Source organism: Marmota flaviventris, chromosome 5 (assembly GCF_047511675.1).
Source record: "Marmota flaviventris isolate mMarFla1 chromosome 5, mMarFla1.hap1, whole genome shotgun sequence".
Lineage (NCBI taxonomy): Eukaryota > Metazoa > Chordata > Mammalia > Rodentia > Sciuridae > Marmota > Marmota flaviventris.
In genome coordinates this window covers 32,590,482-32,603,738 of record NC_092502.1, presented here as the reverse complement: position 1 = coordinate 32,603,738, position 13,257 = coordinate 32,590,482, and the positions used below count along the sequence as shown (strand labels likewise).

The following is a 13,257-nucleotide window of genomic DNA, read 5'->3' as shown; positions in this document are numbered from 1 at the left end:
TGTCACTATCTGGTCTGAGCGGACCTTCTAGGGTAGTTGTATTCTAGTTGTATGCCCTTCATCCATCTCAGGGCCTAGCTCTGGGTAAGTGCTTAAGTCTCGCTGGCCTTCGTCTGACCTAAGGACATGAGTGGTTTACAGAATGGTGTCAACAAGGTCGTGTAAGCTGGGGTGGATTCCTCCCTTCCGCTGGTGAGGTCGCTTTGACTTTACAGGGCTCTACATAACGCTCCGCTCAGGGCCTACCGCCAGCCGCGGCCTTCTGTCCCACTGGCTAACCTATTCCCAAGGGAGCAGAGGCCCTGTGGAATTTAAAGATTTCCCATTTTTTGGATCCAACAGAAGGCGGCATGCTGAAGATGAAGCCACCGGAAGTCTCTTCAAAATAAAGAAAAACAGCGGAAGTAGACCAACAGAGCCTCCTCGGGATATAGACTCAATCAAGCTTGACGACTTTCTTCTGGAAGGGGAGGTGCTCACTGCGGTTGTGACTGCGGCGCGGCAGCTTCTGCGCGCAGGCTCAACTGGCCAGTTTCGCCTCCAGTTGTCTTTCAGCCGACCAGTCCCTACTCGGTTTTTCTAGCCAGGATGTGACGTACGCGTCTGAGCAGATGGGGCGGGGCTTCAGGAAGAAAAAAAGCCTTTGGTTCAAGATATCGCGAGAACATTCCGTTCCTGCGCAGTTCTCGCGCTGCAGCTGGGCTCTCGTCGCAACGAGATCTTTCGAGATCTTCTCCGCCCCCGCTACCGGCGCCCCCTCTACTGCCGCTAAGCCGGAGCCGGCCAGAGTAGCGCCCTGCGCTGTGGTCCTCCTACGAAGGACGTAGACGCTCTCGTGGACACCTGCCCGCCCCTCAGCAACCTCGGTACTCCAGCCCACGCGGCCCACTTCTTCCGCGCGCCAACCCCGCCGGGGTCCGTGTCCTGTCTCGGCGGCCGGACCCGGGCCCGAGCCCGAGCAGTAGCCGGCGCCATGTCGGTGGTGGGCATAGACCTGGGCTTCCAGAGCTGCTACGTCGCTGTGGCTCGTGCCGGCGGCATCGAGACGATCGCTAACGAGTACAGTGACCGGTGCACGCCGTAAGTGTGGGGCTGGTCAACCTCATGCACCATGGTGGGGAGGTAGCACTTGCTCCAATTTGCTACCCGCTCAGTTTGGGGAATGCGGGCCTGGGGTCGCCTCCGTTCCCGGCTAAGGGCCTAAGTGAGTGCCCGGTAACTCGTGGCTGTGACCCACCCGCTTTGCTTTGGGTCTGCGGCAGACACGAGGCCTTTTCCGCGGGCTAAATGAGGACTCTGAGCCGGTTTTCTTACTAGCGCAGGACACGGGTAGCAGCTAGAACGTAGGATGGGGCGATATTCTTTTTGTGGAGGGTGGAGGTCAGGCTTAGGGCATGTCTCGGACCTTTGCACACAGCAGGCACTTAATAAAAGTTAATCTATTTGAACGGGTTCTTGGTATTGTGGACCGAGAGACCTTGGAGCGGTCGGGGCCCCACGTGAGTGGGGGCGGGGCGGTGCCCGGAAGAGGGAGTCAGGAGCACTGGAGGCTCAGGCTCTGGACCGACCCGGCATCTTGAGATTGGGATGGCAAGGATAGATAGTAGAAAGGGGTTTAATAAAAATAGATTCTCTCTTGATATCATCGTGTTCACTTTAGTTTTTCACATCGTTTCTGACATTGTGTTATGTTGGGTCATTTGCTCAATCTGTGCATGTCTACTCCTTCATAACGTTGCACTTCACCATAGCACATTCCACCGGCTGTTGGCCACAATTGTTATTCAATGACTCAAGGGCTCACTTTGACTTCTATAACCTATACTAAGTTATGGGACCAGTACAGACAAAGCAGTACAGAAGGTGACTCAGCCAGGTCTTTCCTTGGTAGGAGTAAAAGAACCTTTTGAATACATAGATCAGTTTTAGTTCGTTGCCTCCCCATTTAGGCAAAATCTGTAGGAAACTTCAAATTATTTCCAAATCTCAGTGTGGCCGTAGAAGGCTTTCAGTGTTTTGAGGTCCTTCATTTTCAACTTGAATTTTTATCATACTTCTGTAGCAGGTTTCTAACCAAAGTAGATTCTGTGTAGTACTCATTTTTTCCACTAAGAAGGCTAATAACGTTTCTCTTCTACTTGTCAAATTTCTGACCCCCGCCCCCTTTTAGCCCGAAAACCCATCCCACAACTCCAAATGGTAGCTTTGGTGCTTCTTGCCTTGGTTTTTTGTTTTTGTTTTTTTTTGGAGCCTGGGATGGAACCCAGGGCTTTGGGCATGCAAGGCAAGCACTCTACCAACTGAGCTATATCCTCAGCCCCTCTTGTCTTAATTTTCTAAAACAGTTATTTAAACAGCTTTTTTGAGATATTCTGTAAGAGTTGGGGTTACTGGTGGAGCACTTGCCAATCATGCATAAGGCCCTGTGTTCAATCCTCAGCACTGAGGGGAAAAAAATTACTGTTAACTAATTCGAAGTGTACTATTTGATAGTTTTTATTGGGGTATTCACAAAACAGTGCAACATCACCACAAACAATTTTAGAACATTTTGATTTGTATCCCTCTACATATCAAAAACCCACCCTATTAGTAGTTAAACCCATCCCCCCTTATTGTTTTTAATAATGGGTAATTTATTTTTAAATTTTTATTTTCTTTGGTACTTAGAAATGATGCTTTAACACTGAGTTACATTCCTACTCTTTTTTTATTTTTTATTTTGAGACAGGGTCTTGTTAAGTTGCTGAGGCCACGAAATCTACATTCCTCAGCATCCTAAGCTGCTGGGATTAGAGGGGTGTGCTACCATGCCTGGCAGTTTTATTTTTTTGAGAGGAGATCTTGCTGTGTTGCTCAGGCTGCCATAGAATTCTGTGAGCTGCCTGCCTCAGTGACTGGAGCACAGCTGAACTATAGGCAACCATAATGGATATTTTAATATGTATTTTGTGTATTGTGTATTGCTTTTAAAAATTTTACTAAAGTTTGTTTATAAGCATTTTATCAGTACTTTTTAATTTGACATTGTGTTTTTTTTTGGTACTGGGCATTTAACCCAGGGGCGCTTACCCACTGGGCCACATCCCAAGCCTTTTTCATTTTTGAGACAGGGTCTTCCTGAGTTTATTAGGGCTTCACTAAGTTGCTGAGACTGCCTTTGAACTTGTGATCCTCTTGCCTCAGCCTCCCTGAGTCCTGGGATTATAGGCATGCACAGGTTGGAGTGTTTTTTTTTTTTTGCGAGGTTGGGGATTGAAACCAGGGCTTTATGCATGTGAGGCGAGTGCTGTACTGCTTAACTATATCCCCAGACCTTGAGTTTTCTTTATCTGTAAAGATAGTCTTCTGAAGAAATTGAAAGGGCTAGAATATTGAGTTATGCATGTAACTTCTTGTCCCTTATCTGCTTCAAGTGAGATAATTTAGCTCCAAGGAACACACAGAGAGAATCTAAAGTATTGGGAAGAACAGTATTTTTGTCTTTTCTTTTTAGAATATCTTATCTATTTTTTTTTTAAGTTTAGACAAACAGAAGATGCAACAGTAGTTTCATCATGAGTTCTATTTGAATCTGAGGGAGTGTTTACAGATGCAAAAGAAGTTAGGGTTCCTGATGGCAGTTAAATTTGCTTTAAAGAAGGTTGGGGGTGTAGCTTAGTGATAGAGCACTCTTATAATATGTGCAAGGCCCTGAATTAAATCTCCAATACCTGTTCCCCCTAAGAAAATTGTCTTAAAGACAAAGGTGCCCAGGAACACTCTGTAATTGCAATAAGAAAATACCATATAAATACTTTTTTCCTTATGTTTTCTATTTATCTTCCTTCAACACTGCCAGTACATGGGAATGTCATATATTCAAGTGACTTCGGAACTATGATTTTTTTTTTTTTTTTGTACCAGGGATTGAACTCGGGCACTTGACCACTGAGCCATATCACCAGCTCTATTTTGCATTTTATTTAGAGATAGTGCCTCACTTTTGCTGAGGCTGGCTTTGAACTCACCATCCTCCTGCCTCAGCTTCCTAACCCCCTGTGATTACAGGCGTGTGCTACGGTGCCTGGCTAAATGATCATTTTTGATTAAGTTATATTTTTGTGTTGGAGTCTAAGTAGAAAATGGGAGCAATAAAAACTTGACTTTTGTACAGGTTGTGGAAGAATTAATTTAGATCTTGTAGGTGTGCAGAAACTGCATGATATAGATTTTTTTAGTGTGGGAGAGGAAATAAGATGTAGGTCCTCTAGGGTTGACTATGATGGATGTACCTTATTTCAACCTGTGGGTATGACAATCTGGATTGTTTTTGAAGAGCCAGTGGAGCCTTAGCCAGAAGAGAGATTTGCCTTTCAACCAAATTCAGGAGTCCTTCATTTTTCCAGATGTTGAGTGCCACTAGTGGCGGCCACTGTGCCTAAGGAGTAGAGTGATAAACAAGTTCCTCCCATTAGGGACATGGCCAGTGGAAAAATCCAGATACTAAACAAAAGTATATAATTACTAACTGGTAAGAACAAGGTGGAAAAGTACAGGATATGATAGTTTAACAAGGACACCTAATTTAAGTTGGATGTGGGGTGGAGGTGGAAGGTGCTCTTGAAAGAAGTGCCATTTGAGACCTAGAGTATGAGTAGGAGTTGACCATGGAAGTTATGGTGGTTTTGAGTAAGAACTGTTTGAGGCAGAAGGAAGAGCAAGTATTAAGACCAGAGTAAAAAAAGTTTAGCACACTTGATTAGAGGAACATGACTGCCCTTGAGCCACTTGAGAAAAAGGCATGAGATGAAATGAGGAGTTAGGAGTTAGATGAAATGAGGGGGGCACACTAGATTATGGCAGGACTTTGTAAATTATATAAAACATTTTATAATAGGTTCACTGGGAAGTGATCTTATTTATATTTATTTATCTTTGTGTGTCTGAGGAGAATGGATTTGAGAAGGGGAAGGGAAGTAGGTTGATTATACTATTTTATGTGGTGATTGATTTACACTAGTGTGATATAGGAGAGAAATATGGGACTTTGTCATCATTTTGTTTTTTTTAAATTTTTAATTAAAAAAATTTTTTTGTAGTTGTAGATGGACGGAACGCCTTTATTTATTTATTTTTATGTGGTACTGAGGATGGAACCCAGTGCCTCACACATGCTAGGTAATCAATCACTCTGCCACTGAGCTACAACCCCAGTCCTCATTTTGGGGTTTTTAGTTGAGTGTTCAGGTTGAGGTTTTTTTTTTTTTGGTGGAGGGCAAAGGGTATTGAACCCAGGGATGCTTAACCACTGAGTCACATTCCCAGGAATGTGACTTTTTAAATATATTTTTAATTTTGAGGCAAGGACTCACTGAGTTGCTTAGGGCCTTTATAAGTTGCTAAGGCTGGCTTTGAACTCATGATCCTCCTGTCTCAGCTGTCTGAGCTGCTGGATTACAGGCAGGTGCCACTGCACCCTGTAGATTGAGATTTTTTTTTTTTATCATAGACTTTGGATGAGATGAAAAACTATTTCTGTATTTAGTTGGATTATTACTGTAGAAAGGGTACAACCTCAAAAGCTTCTTTTAGAATTTAGAATGTTTGGATTGCCAAATGTTACAGAAATTAACTGGCCCATACTTTGCAAAAATTGACAGGTTAGAAATGGGATACTTTTTTTGTACTTGGGATTGAACCCAGGAGTACTTAAACACTGAGCCACATCCCCAGCCCTTTTTGTTTATTTTGAGATATGGACTCATTATGTTGCTTAGGGCCTTACTAAATTGCTGATACTGGCTTTGGACTTGTGATCCTCCTGTGTCAGCCTCCTGACCTTCTGGGATTACAGGTGTGTGCTACTGTGCTTGGCTAGAAATTAGCTACTTATGAAAATAATTCTGTGGATTGTGTATACATTATCTTTTTTTTTTTTTTTTTTTAAGTGGGTAGAGGGTACCAGGGATTGAATTTAGGAGCACTCTACCACTGAGCCACATTCCCAGCCCTATTTTGTATTTAGAGATAGGGTCTCACTGAATTGCTTAGTGCCTTGCCTTTACTGAGGCTGGCTTGGAACTAGTGATCCTCCTGCCTCAGCCTCCCAAACTGCTGGGATTACAAGCATGTGCCACCGCACCCCGCTCACTTACAATTTTGATGTTTTTCAAAGTCAATGAATATGTTTGCCTTGTTAAATATGTAATATTTTAAATATATGGCTATACTATATTTTCTTCAAACAGGTAATTTCTAATTTTTTAAGCCATTACAAATAGTTCTCAACTATTTACATTTGCATTTTTAAAATTTCCTTGGATTGCCAGAAGTGAAATTGCTTGGGCAAAGGATATGCTTAAAGTTTCAGATTGTATTGCCAGAATACTTTACAAAAGTATAAGGCATTTTTATTAGGAACAGAAGTGATTTCTCTACTTCATTGGAGGTTATGAGGATTATGAATTAAAACTATATAATTCATGGCTGTTTCTTAGTGCTTAGAGTAATGCCTGACACATGGTACATTCTGCCAAAGTATTTGGTAATGTTGCTATAACTTCTTGCATTTTTATGAATGCTGTTACTGGATGATATATAAGGACACTAAAATGAAAGCTGGGCTTTCAAGTCTTAGTTATATTCTTTTTAATGTGCACAGTTTATTAAGTAAGAATTCCTTGTATTTTAGGAACTGAAGATCCCAAAAGCATGATTTGCTTGGTGTTTGATATTAACTTTTTGATATTTTTTAGTTCAGGGCTAAGGAAGTAACCAGAGAGTACTCTGATTTAGGTAGTATTCAATTCCAGGCCAGTTTTGCCTACAGCTGCTTATTACAGGTTCTCTGAAAAGCTAATTTTCTTCACCCCTTAAGAGAAAGTGAATTAGAGCAACGACTGCCCTGATATCCTGGAAGTAGTTTTACGTAAAATAAGCTTATACTTGCAACTGCCTTTTAAGGATTTGTTTGACTGCTGCTGTTCATAATAACCCATCAGAATGTGCATAAATATTTGGTCAATAGCATCTTTTACCCAGGAAAGGGAGAACAGTACTGTTCTCTGGTTGAAAAAGGGTGCTGTTTCTATGACTTAAAGTTTAGAACATAGGGGTCTCAAATGGTGAGTTAACTTCCTATACTGTTTCTCTAAGAGCAAAGTGGGTGAATACTCAAGGTTTGCACAGCACTGGATTTTTGTTGTATGGAGTAGAGAGGAAATATGAGGTAGAGATTCCTGCTGTCTATTAGTATAACTGATCTAGGAGGGAATATGAATGACAAAAAGCAATAGTACATAGAATAAGAGTACAATTACCTGTGAGGTTTTATGCAGTCTTGAAATCCTTTGTGCAGAGGAGAGGTAAATAGGTGTTGGATAAAGTACTGAGGAAAGATAGGAGTGGGACTTGAGTAGATGGGATCAGAATACTGGGAGGAGAGGACTGGGATAGTCTGAAGGTATGAAGTAGAGTTGAATTGAATTTTACAGGGTCTGGTAGAGAATTTGGAGTCTGATACTCTTTTGATTTTGAATCCTGGACTTGAATGCTTCTTGACTTGAATCGGTTCTTTAATTATAAAGTGGGTCAATAATAGTTCTTTTCTCAGAGTATTTAGGAGTATCAGATGTAGAACACTAATACACTGCCTAGCTTGTGAAGGCGCTATGAAATCTGTGGGACAAGGGAGCTTGACCTGCTTGGATGAAAGAGGCTTCTTGCCACAGGGATCGTATGCAAGCACCTTGTGAGTGGGAGGTGGGAGGTAGTTAGATTTTCTTTGAATATTCTTGTGATACTTGTTCATGTCCAAATTCTGAGCATTTATTGAAGGAGGAGTAAACCGAAAAGGGCAGTTCACTTTTTTTTAACAAATATTTATTTTTTAGTTATAGGTGGACACAATATTTTATATTTATGTGGTGCTGAGGATCAAACCTCATGCATGCTAGGCGAGCACTCTACCTCTGAGCCTTAACCCCAGTCCTCACTTTTTTTTTTTTTTTTTGGTTATTAGGATTGCATAGGAGAGTTTACCTAAATGATAATAATGGCCATCTGTGGTGGGGTGAGGGTTGTGGAATTACAGGTAATCCTTATTTTCTTTAAGATCAACCTACCTACCTTTCTTTAGTTCTTTCACGTTGAGCTTAGGGTTATGGATCAGTGGTAGAGTTCTATGCCTAGCATGCGTGCAGCTCTGGGCTCAATTGATAGTACTGGAGAGGAGGTTGGGAAAGGAAGAAAACTTTGAACTAAGTCGCAGTATTGGCACTAATAGGCAATTTAAAATCTTCTCAGGCTTTCTATTCATTTAAATATGATGTGTAATATTAATTTCAGAATGCTTCATTTGGTGCTGTTTTTCATGACTCACTTGGCAAATTGATCATATTACTTTTAGCTTTGTTTTTTTTTGTTGTTTTTTGTGGTGCTGGGGATTGAACCCAGGGCCTTGTGTATGCAAGGCAAGCACTCTTAACAACTGAGCTATATCCCCAGCCCCTAGTTGTTTCTTCTTAGTGGAAGATTTTAAAAAGCCCTGATCAGTTATTTTAAAGATGGCTGACTAGATTTTTAAACAACTTTCAGAGTAAACTAGTTGATATATTTTTGTTTGAAACCTAGTCTATGGATTCATTGTAACTATAACAGGTAATATTTTATTATTTATGATGTGCCAGTCTCTGAGATAAGCCCTTTAAAGGTAGATCATCAAATTTAATATGTGGTATTCCTATCAGATAGCTGCTGTAATTTTCGTTGTTCAGAGATGATCTGATCGAATCTCATAATAACAACAGTATCACACAGCTGGAAAAGCAGTGTGCACTGAGTCTAGAGCTTGAAATCTACTGTACATATGTTTACATGGCAAATGGAAAAGCTATGCATTTCTCGTTCTAGTGCAGTAGTTGGATTATTGTTAGGGAACTTTTTTAGCCTATTAATAATTGATGTACTGATTATGTTGATGATTTTGTAAGATGGTAAGTAAAGTGAATTTTTCCACAATTGAAGTTAGTACTTGTTTTGAAATTTAATAGCTGCGTTACATAGTGGTGATTGAGTTCCATTAGTGAGATTTGATTGCTTTGTAAGGAGTTGGGCATTGTTTGGAATTTATATGCATAGACCAAAAAAAGGCAGTTGAATCATTTGCTCTGAGACATATTTTTTTGGCTCTTCGAGACATGAAAAACACTTTTTACTGTTAATGACAAGAGATGTAGATTTTAAAAGTAAGTAAAAATATTTCAAAGAGAATATTGTCTGGAGCAATACTATCAGTCAGTATGTTCTAATAGAACATTCTGTGATGAAGGAAATGTTCTGTGTTTGCATTGTTCAAAGAGTAGCCACAAACCATACTTACATATTGAATACTTGAAATGTGGTCAGTGGGACTGAATTATTTAAGTTTAAATAGCCATATGTGGCTAATGGCCATTTTATAGCACATGTTCATGATCTAATACCTCATTTTATTAAATTACATATTTTGCATTGAGACCTGATAATACATGTCATAACTAGAAAGCTTCATTAAACAATACATATTTTACATGGTAATACATACTAGTGTTTAAATCACTGTTAATGATGTCTCCTGACTCTCAGTTAATTTTTTTTTTTTTAGTAGTAGGAAGACACAATGCCTTTATTTTTATTTATTTATTTTTATGTGGTGCTGAGGATTGAACCCAGTGCCTCACCCATGCTAGGCAAGAACTTTACCACTGAACCACAACCTCAGCCTCATCCCAGTTAATTTTAGATTCACACATAAATTGTGAACTGTTTATAAACACTGTTTCAGAAGCGGAAGCAAATATGTTAACAATCATAATTCAGTTTGTGGTTAGTGCTAAGTAGAAGTGAAGTAAGTCTGAAGAGCTACGAATGGTTAATTTTTATTTGGGTAGGGAAGGCTTTACTAAGTAGGTGATGAGAACAGTTAAAGGACTGGAGCAGTTCAGGTGTAAAGTGGTTTTTAGCAAACCAGGAAATTTGGAGATCTTATTCAACTCATGTTGGATAACTGTGGGTGAAATACAGTTGGAAAATGGAATTGGGTTGGGATAGGAGAGGACTTAGGTTCCATATTAAGCAATCTGGGCTGTATTTGGTAGGTAGTTTCTTTGGAAGATAACTTGCTTCTATTTATTGAGGTAGAATAGGAGATTAATAATTCAGCAGGATTTATAGGAAAGTTGGGGAATATTAATTTTTTTCTAGTTGTAGGTAGACACAATACCATTACCTTTATTTATTTACTTAATGTGGTGCTTAGGATTGAACCTAGTGCATCACCTGTGCTAGGCAAGCGCTCAACTGCTGAGCCACAACCCCAGCTCTAATATCAATGTTTTTTATTTTTAATTCTTAGAACTAGTAATTTGGAGGGGATAAAAGTTTGAAAAAAGGACTGCGGGAAATCATTGAAGATAAATTGACTTATAGTTATATGTTGGGGTTGATTTGGGTGATATATATATATATATATACACACACACACACACACACACACACACACCTTAGAGATGAGATTTGGTGGTTTTTAAAAAGATGTAGGTTTGCCAAATATTGTGCTTAGGCTGGGCTTCCTTTTTGTAATGGAAGGAGTGGAATGGGTTAGATTGCATTAGACCTTTTTCTTTCCTTTTTTTGGGGGCGGTTGTTGGTGGTGGTGGATACCAGAGATTGAACCCAGGGGCGTTCAATCTCTGAGCCACATCCTCAGCCCTTTTTAATTTATAGGCAGGCTTTGAATCCTCCTGTCTCAGCCTCCTGAGCCATGCTGGGATTACAGGCATGGGCCACCACGCCTGACCCTTCAGCCCTTTCTAAAAGGCAACATGGGTTGTGATAGGAGAGCCCTTTAAGTGGTATTCAGGAGACTTTATTTATTTGTGTAATTAGTGGCATATTTGCAGACAAACTGACTTGACACTTGTGTTTTTGAGGGACTACCTCCTGCACATTTTTGGCCAAAGAGTTTAATATTCAATCTCATGAGCTCTAAGGCTATACCATAGTCTCCTCCCAGGTTAATCCAGTAAGCATATGTCTGCAGTTTTGGGAGTCTGATTTATAAGGGTTCTTAGCCTATTGGTTGGAAAGGGCCTTTGAGGTCCAGAGAGGCCCAGCATTGTGCCAGTTTGTACAGGGCTTGTGAGTTTTATGTCAAACAGTTCTGAATTAACAGAAAGATAATTTAATGTAGTCATATTTGGACCAAGGTAGTATGGCTCCAGAGCACTTATTCTTATTCAGTTTGCTGGGCTGGGAGAAAGAGAGTCAGTGCTGGAGTGTAAAGTATGGCGACATGATTTAGAGTTCTGACTACATTGCTTGAACCTCGATAAGTTTACTTGTTAATAACATTTTGAACTCAGTTTCCTCTCCTGTAAAATGGGGATAAGATAGGGCACATCTGAACATTAGATGGGGTGGTGTATAGAAGCAGTTGATAAAGTAAGAACAAGAAAAAGCTTACTAGCTTGAGAGGGAAATTGACTCTTGAAACAGTTGTCTTAGGATTTTTTTGGGTGAAATGGGTGAACTTTACCATATTTTAGTTTGATAGAAGGCAGCTACTAGAAAGGGAGATGACACCAAAGAGCCTAGAGCATAGTTCTAAAGGGGTTAGTAAGAAAAACATGGAAGCCATAACAGCATGAGTATCAACTCTCAATACAACTGCCTTTTTAAGTTTAAACACGATATTTTTACCTTCAAGCAGGTTTCAGTTTTGCTTTCTAAAAGAAGTAACATAGATCAAACTGGTGTATGAGTTGGTGATTTGGAAGAATGTGAAGAATTGGGGATGAAGTTTTTTGCCAGTAATTCTGAGTCCTTGGAAGCTAGTTCTAGAAAAGTTTCTTTTTACTTACATGCAGTAGGCAGGAGTTGTATTAAAGGTTTTGTAGCTGATATGCCTATAATCCCAATGACTGGGGGAGGCTGAGTCAGGAGGATCGAGTTCAAAGCCAGCCTCAGCAAAATCGAGGTGCTAAGCAACTCAGTGAGACTAATAAATGAATAGTCTCTAAATAAAATAGAAAAAAGGGCTGGGGATGTGGCTCAGTGATTAAGTTTGAGAGTGGTTAAGTCGAGTGCCCCTGAGTTCAACCCTCGGTACCAAAAAAAAATTTTTAGACAATAAATATATAAATATGTTCTTGATGAAGCTACAAGCTGCCTTGAAAACCAAAGTGTTTACTTGATACATTGATGTGAGAGTACATTATTTTACATTAGGATTTTGAACACAAGACTTGAAAAATTAGGATGGTGGAGACTGCCTTGTCCACTTCTCTCTGTAATATTCTAGACAGGTGATTATCACATTGGACTTATGTTCCTATTTTTAAAATGACAGGCCTTATTCTAAGAAGCAGCCTATTACATGGGCAGTATTCCTCAATAGAAAAGTCAAAAATCATAGACATAATGTGTACTGTTTATTAAGATATATGGCTTTTTAGGTGAGATTCAGAAATCTTGCCTGCTGTGGTTTTGGATGTAATATTGCAGTAAATTTGATTCTTAAATGTTTGTTTTATCTTCTAGGGCTTGTATTTCCTTTGGTCCTAAGAATCGTTCAATTGGAGCAGCAGCTAAAAGCCAGGTAGAGTTTTTCCTAAAATGACCTATTTCTCTGGTTTGTCTATCCATTAGTTCAGCAGCTAGAATCTAGACCCTAGGTATATAGCTGACAAAGACAGACCTGATTTCGGTTCCCGTGTACTTGAGTGGGAGGCAGATAACTTTAATTAACAGTAGTAGTGTAATGTGGTCAATATAAACTGCTTAGGTGTATTTTTACTCAGATTTTGTTTAAAGCAAGGCTTGTTTGATTCGTGATATTTTAAGTGCTCCTTGAAGTCTGTCTTTGTTCGGCCTTTCTACTTATATTTAAGGTCATCGTTGCTCTTGTAATCAAGTTTTCTAAAGGAAGGAAAATATGGCTCTAGAAACATTAAAGGATTTAACTTCAGTCCTTGAAACATTAGACCCTTTAGAGCAGCAAACCCCCAAGAATTTCATAATTCTGAATGTCTAAAGTATCTGTAAAATGGAGTTGCATGTTTGACTTTGTTCTGGAGCAACATGTAAAGTGAGTAACTCCCCTTTTGGACCAGACAGGACCTAAAATTTAGGATCCTAAGAATGATGCTTGATCAGTTGGTTTTTAATTAAATTGGGTGTTTTATACACTTATTTGTAGAATGGTTAAGATATTTTAGGTGGCAGTAGATAGCAAAT

At 39.9% G+C, this 13,257-nt stretch overlaps 1 protein-coding gene across 1 annotated transcript in view; it reads left to right on the top strand.

Moving 5' to 3' along the window:
* The first annotated feature begins 680 nt into the window (after positions 1 to 680).
* Hspa4 (heat shock protein family A (Hsp70) member 4) overlaps positions 681 to 13,257 on the top strand; it is a 45,366-nt gene continuing 32,789 nt past the window's right edge. Inside the window, exons 1-2 of the mRNA XM_027949579.2 lie at positions 681 to 1,080; positions 12,562 to 12,619. Coding sequence (XP_027805380.1) covers positions 974 to 1,080; positions 12,562 to 12,619 — 165 coding nt within the window. The 5' untranslated portion in view covers positions 681 to 973. The remainder of the gene's footprint in view (positions 1,081 to 12,561; positions 12,620 to 13,257) is intronic.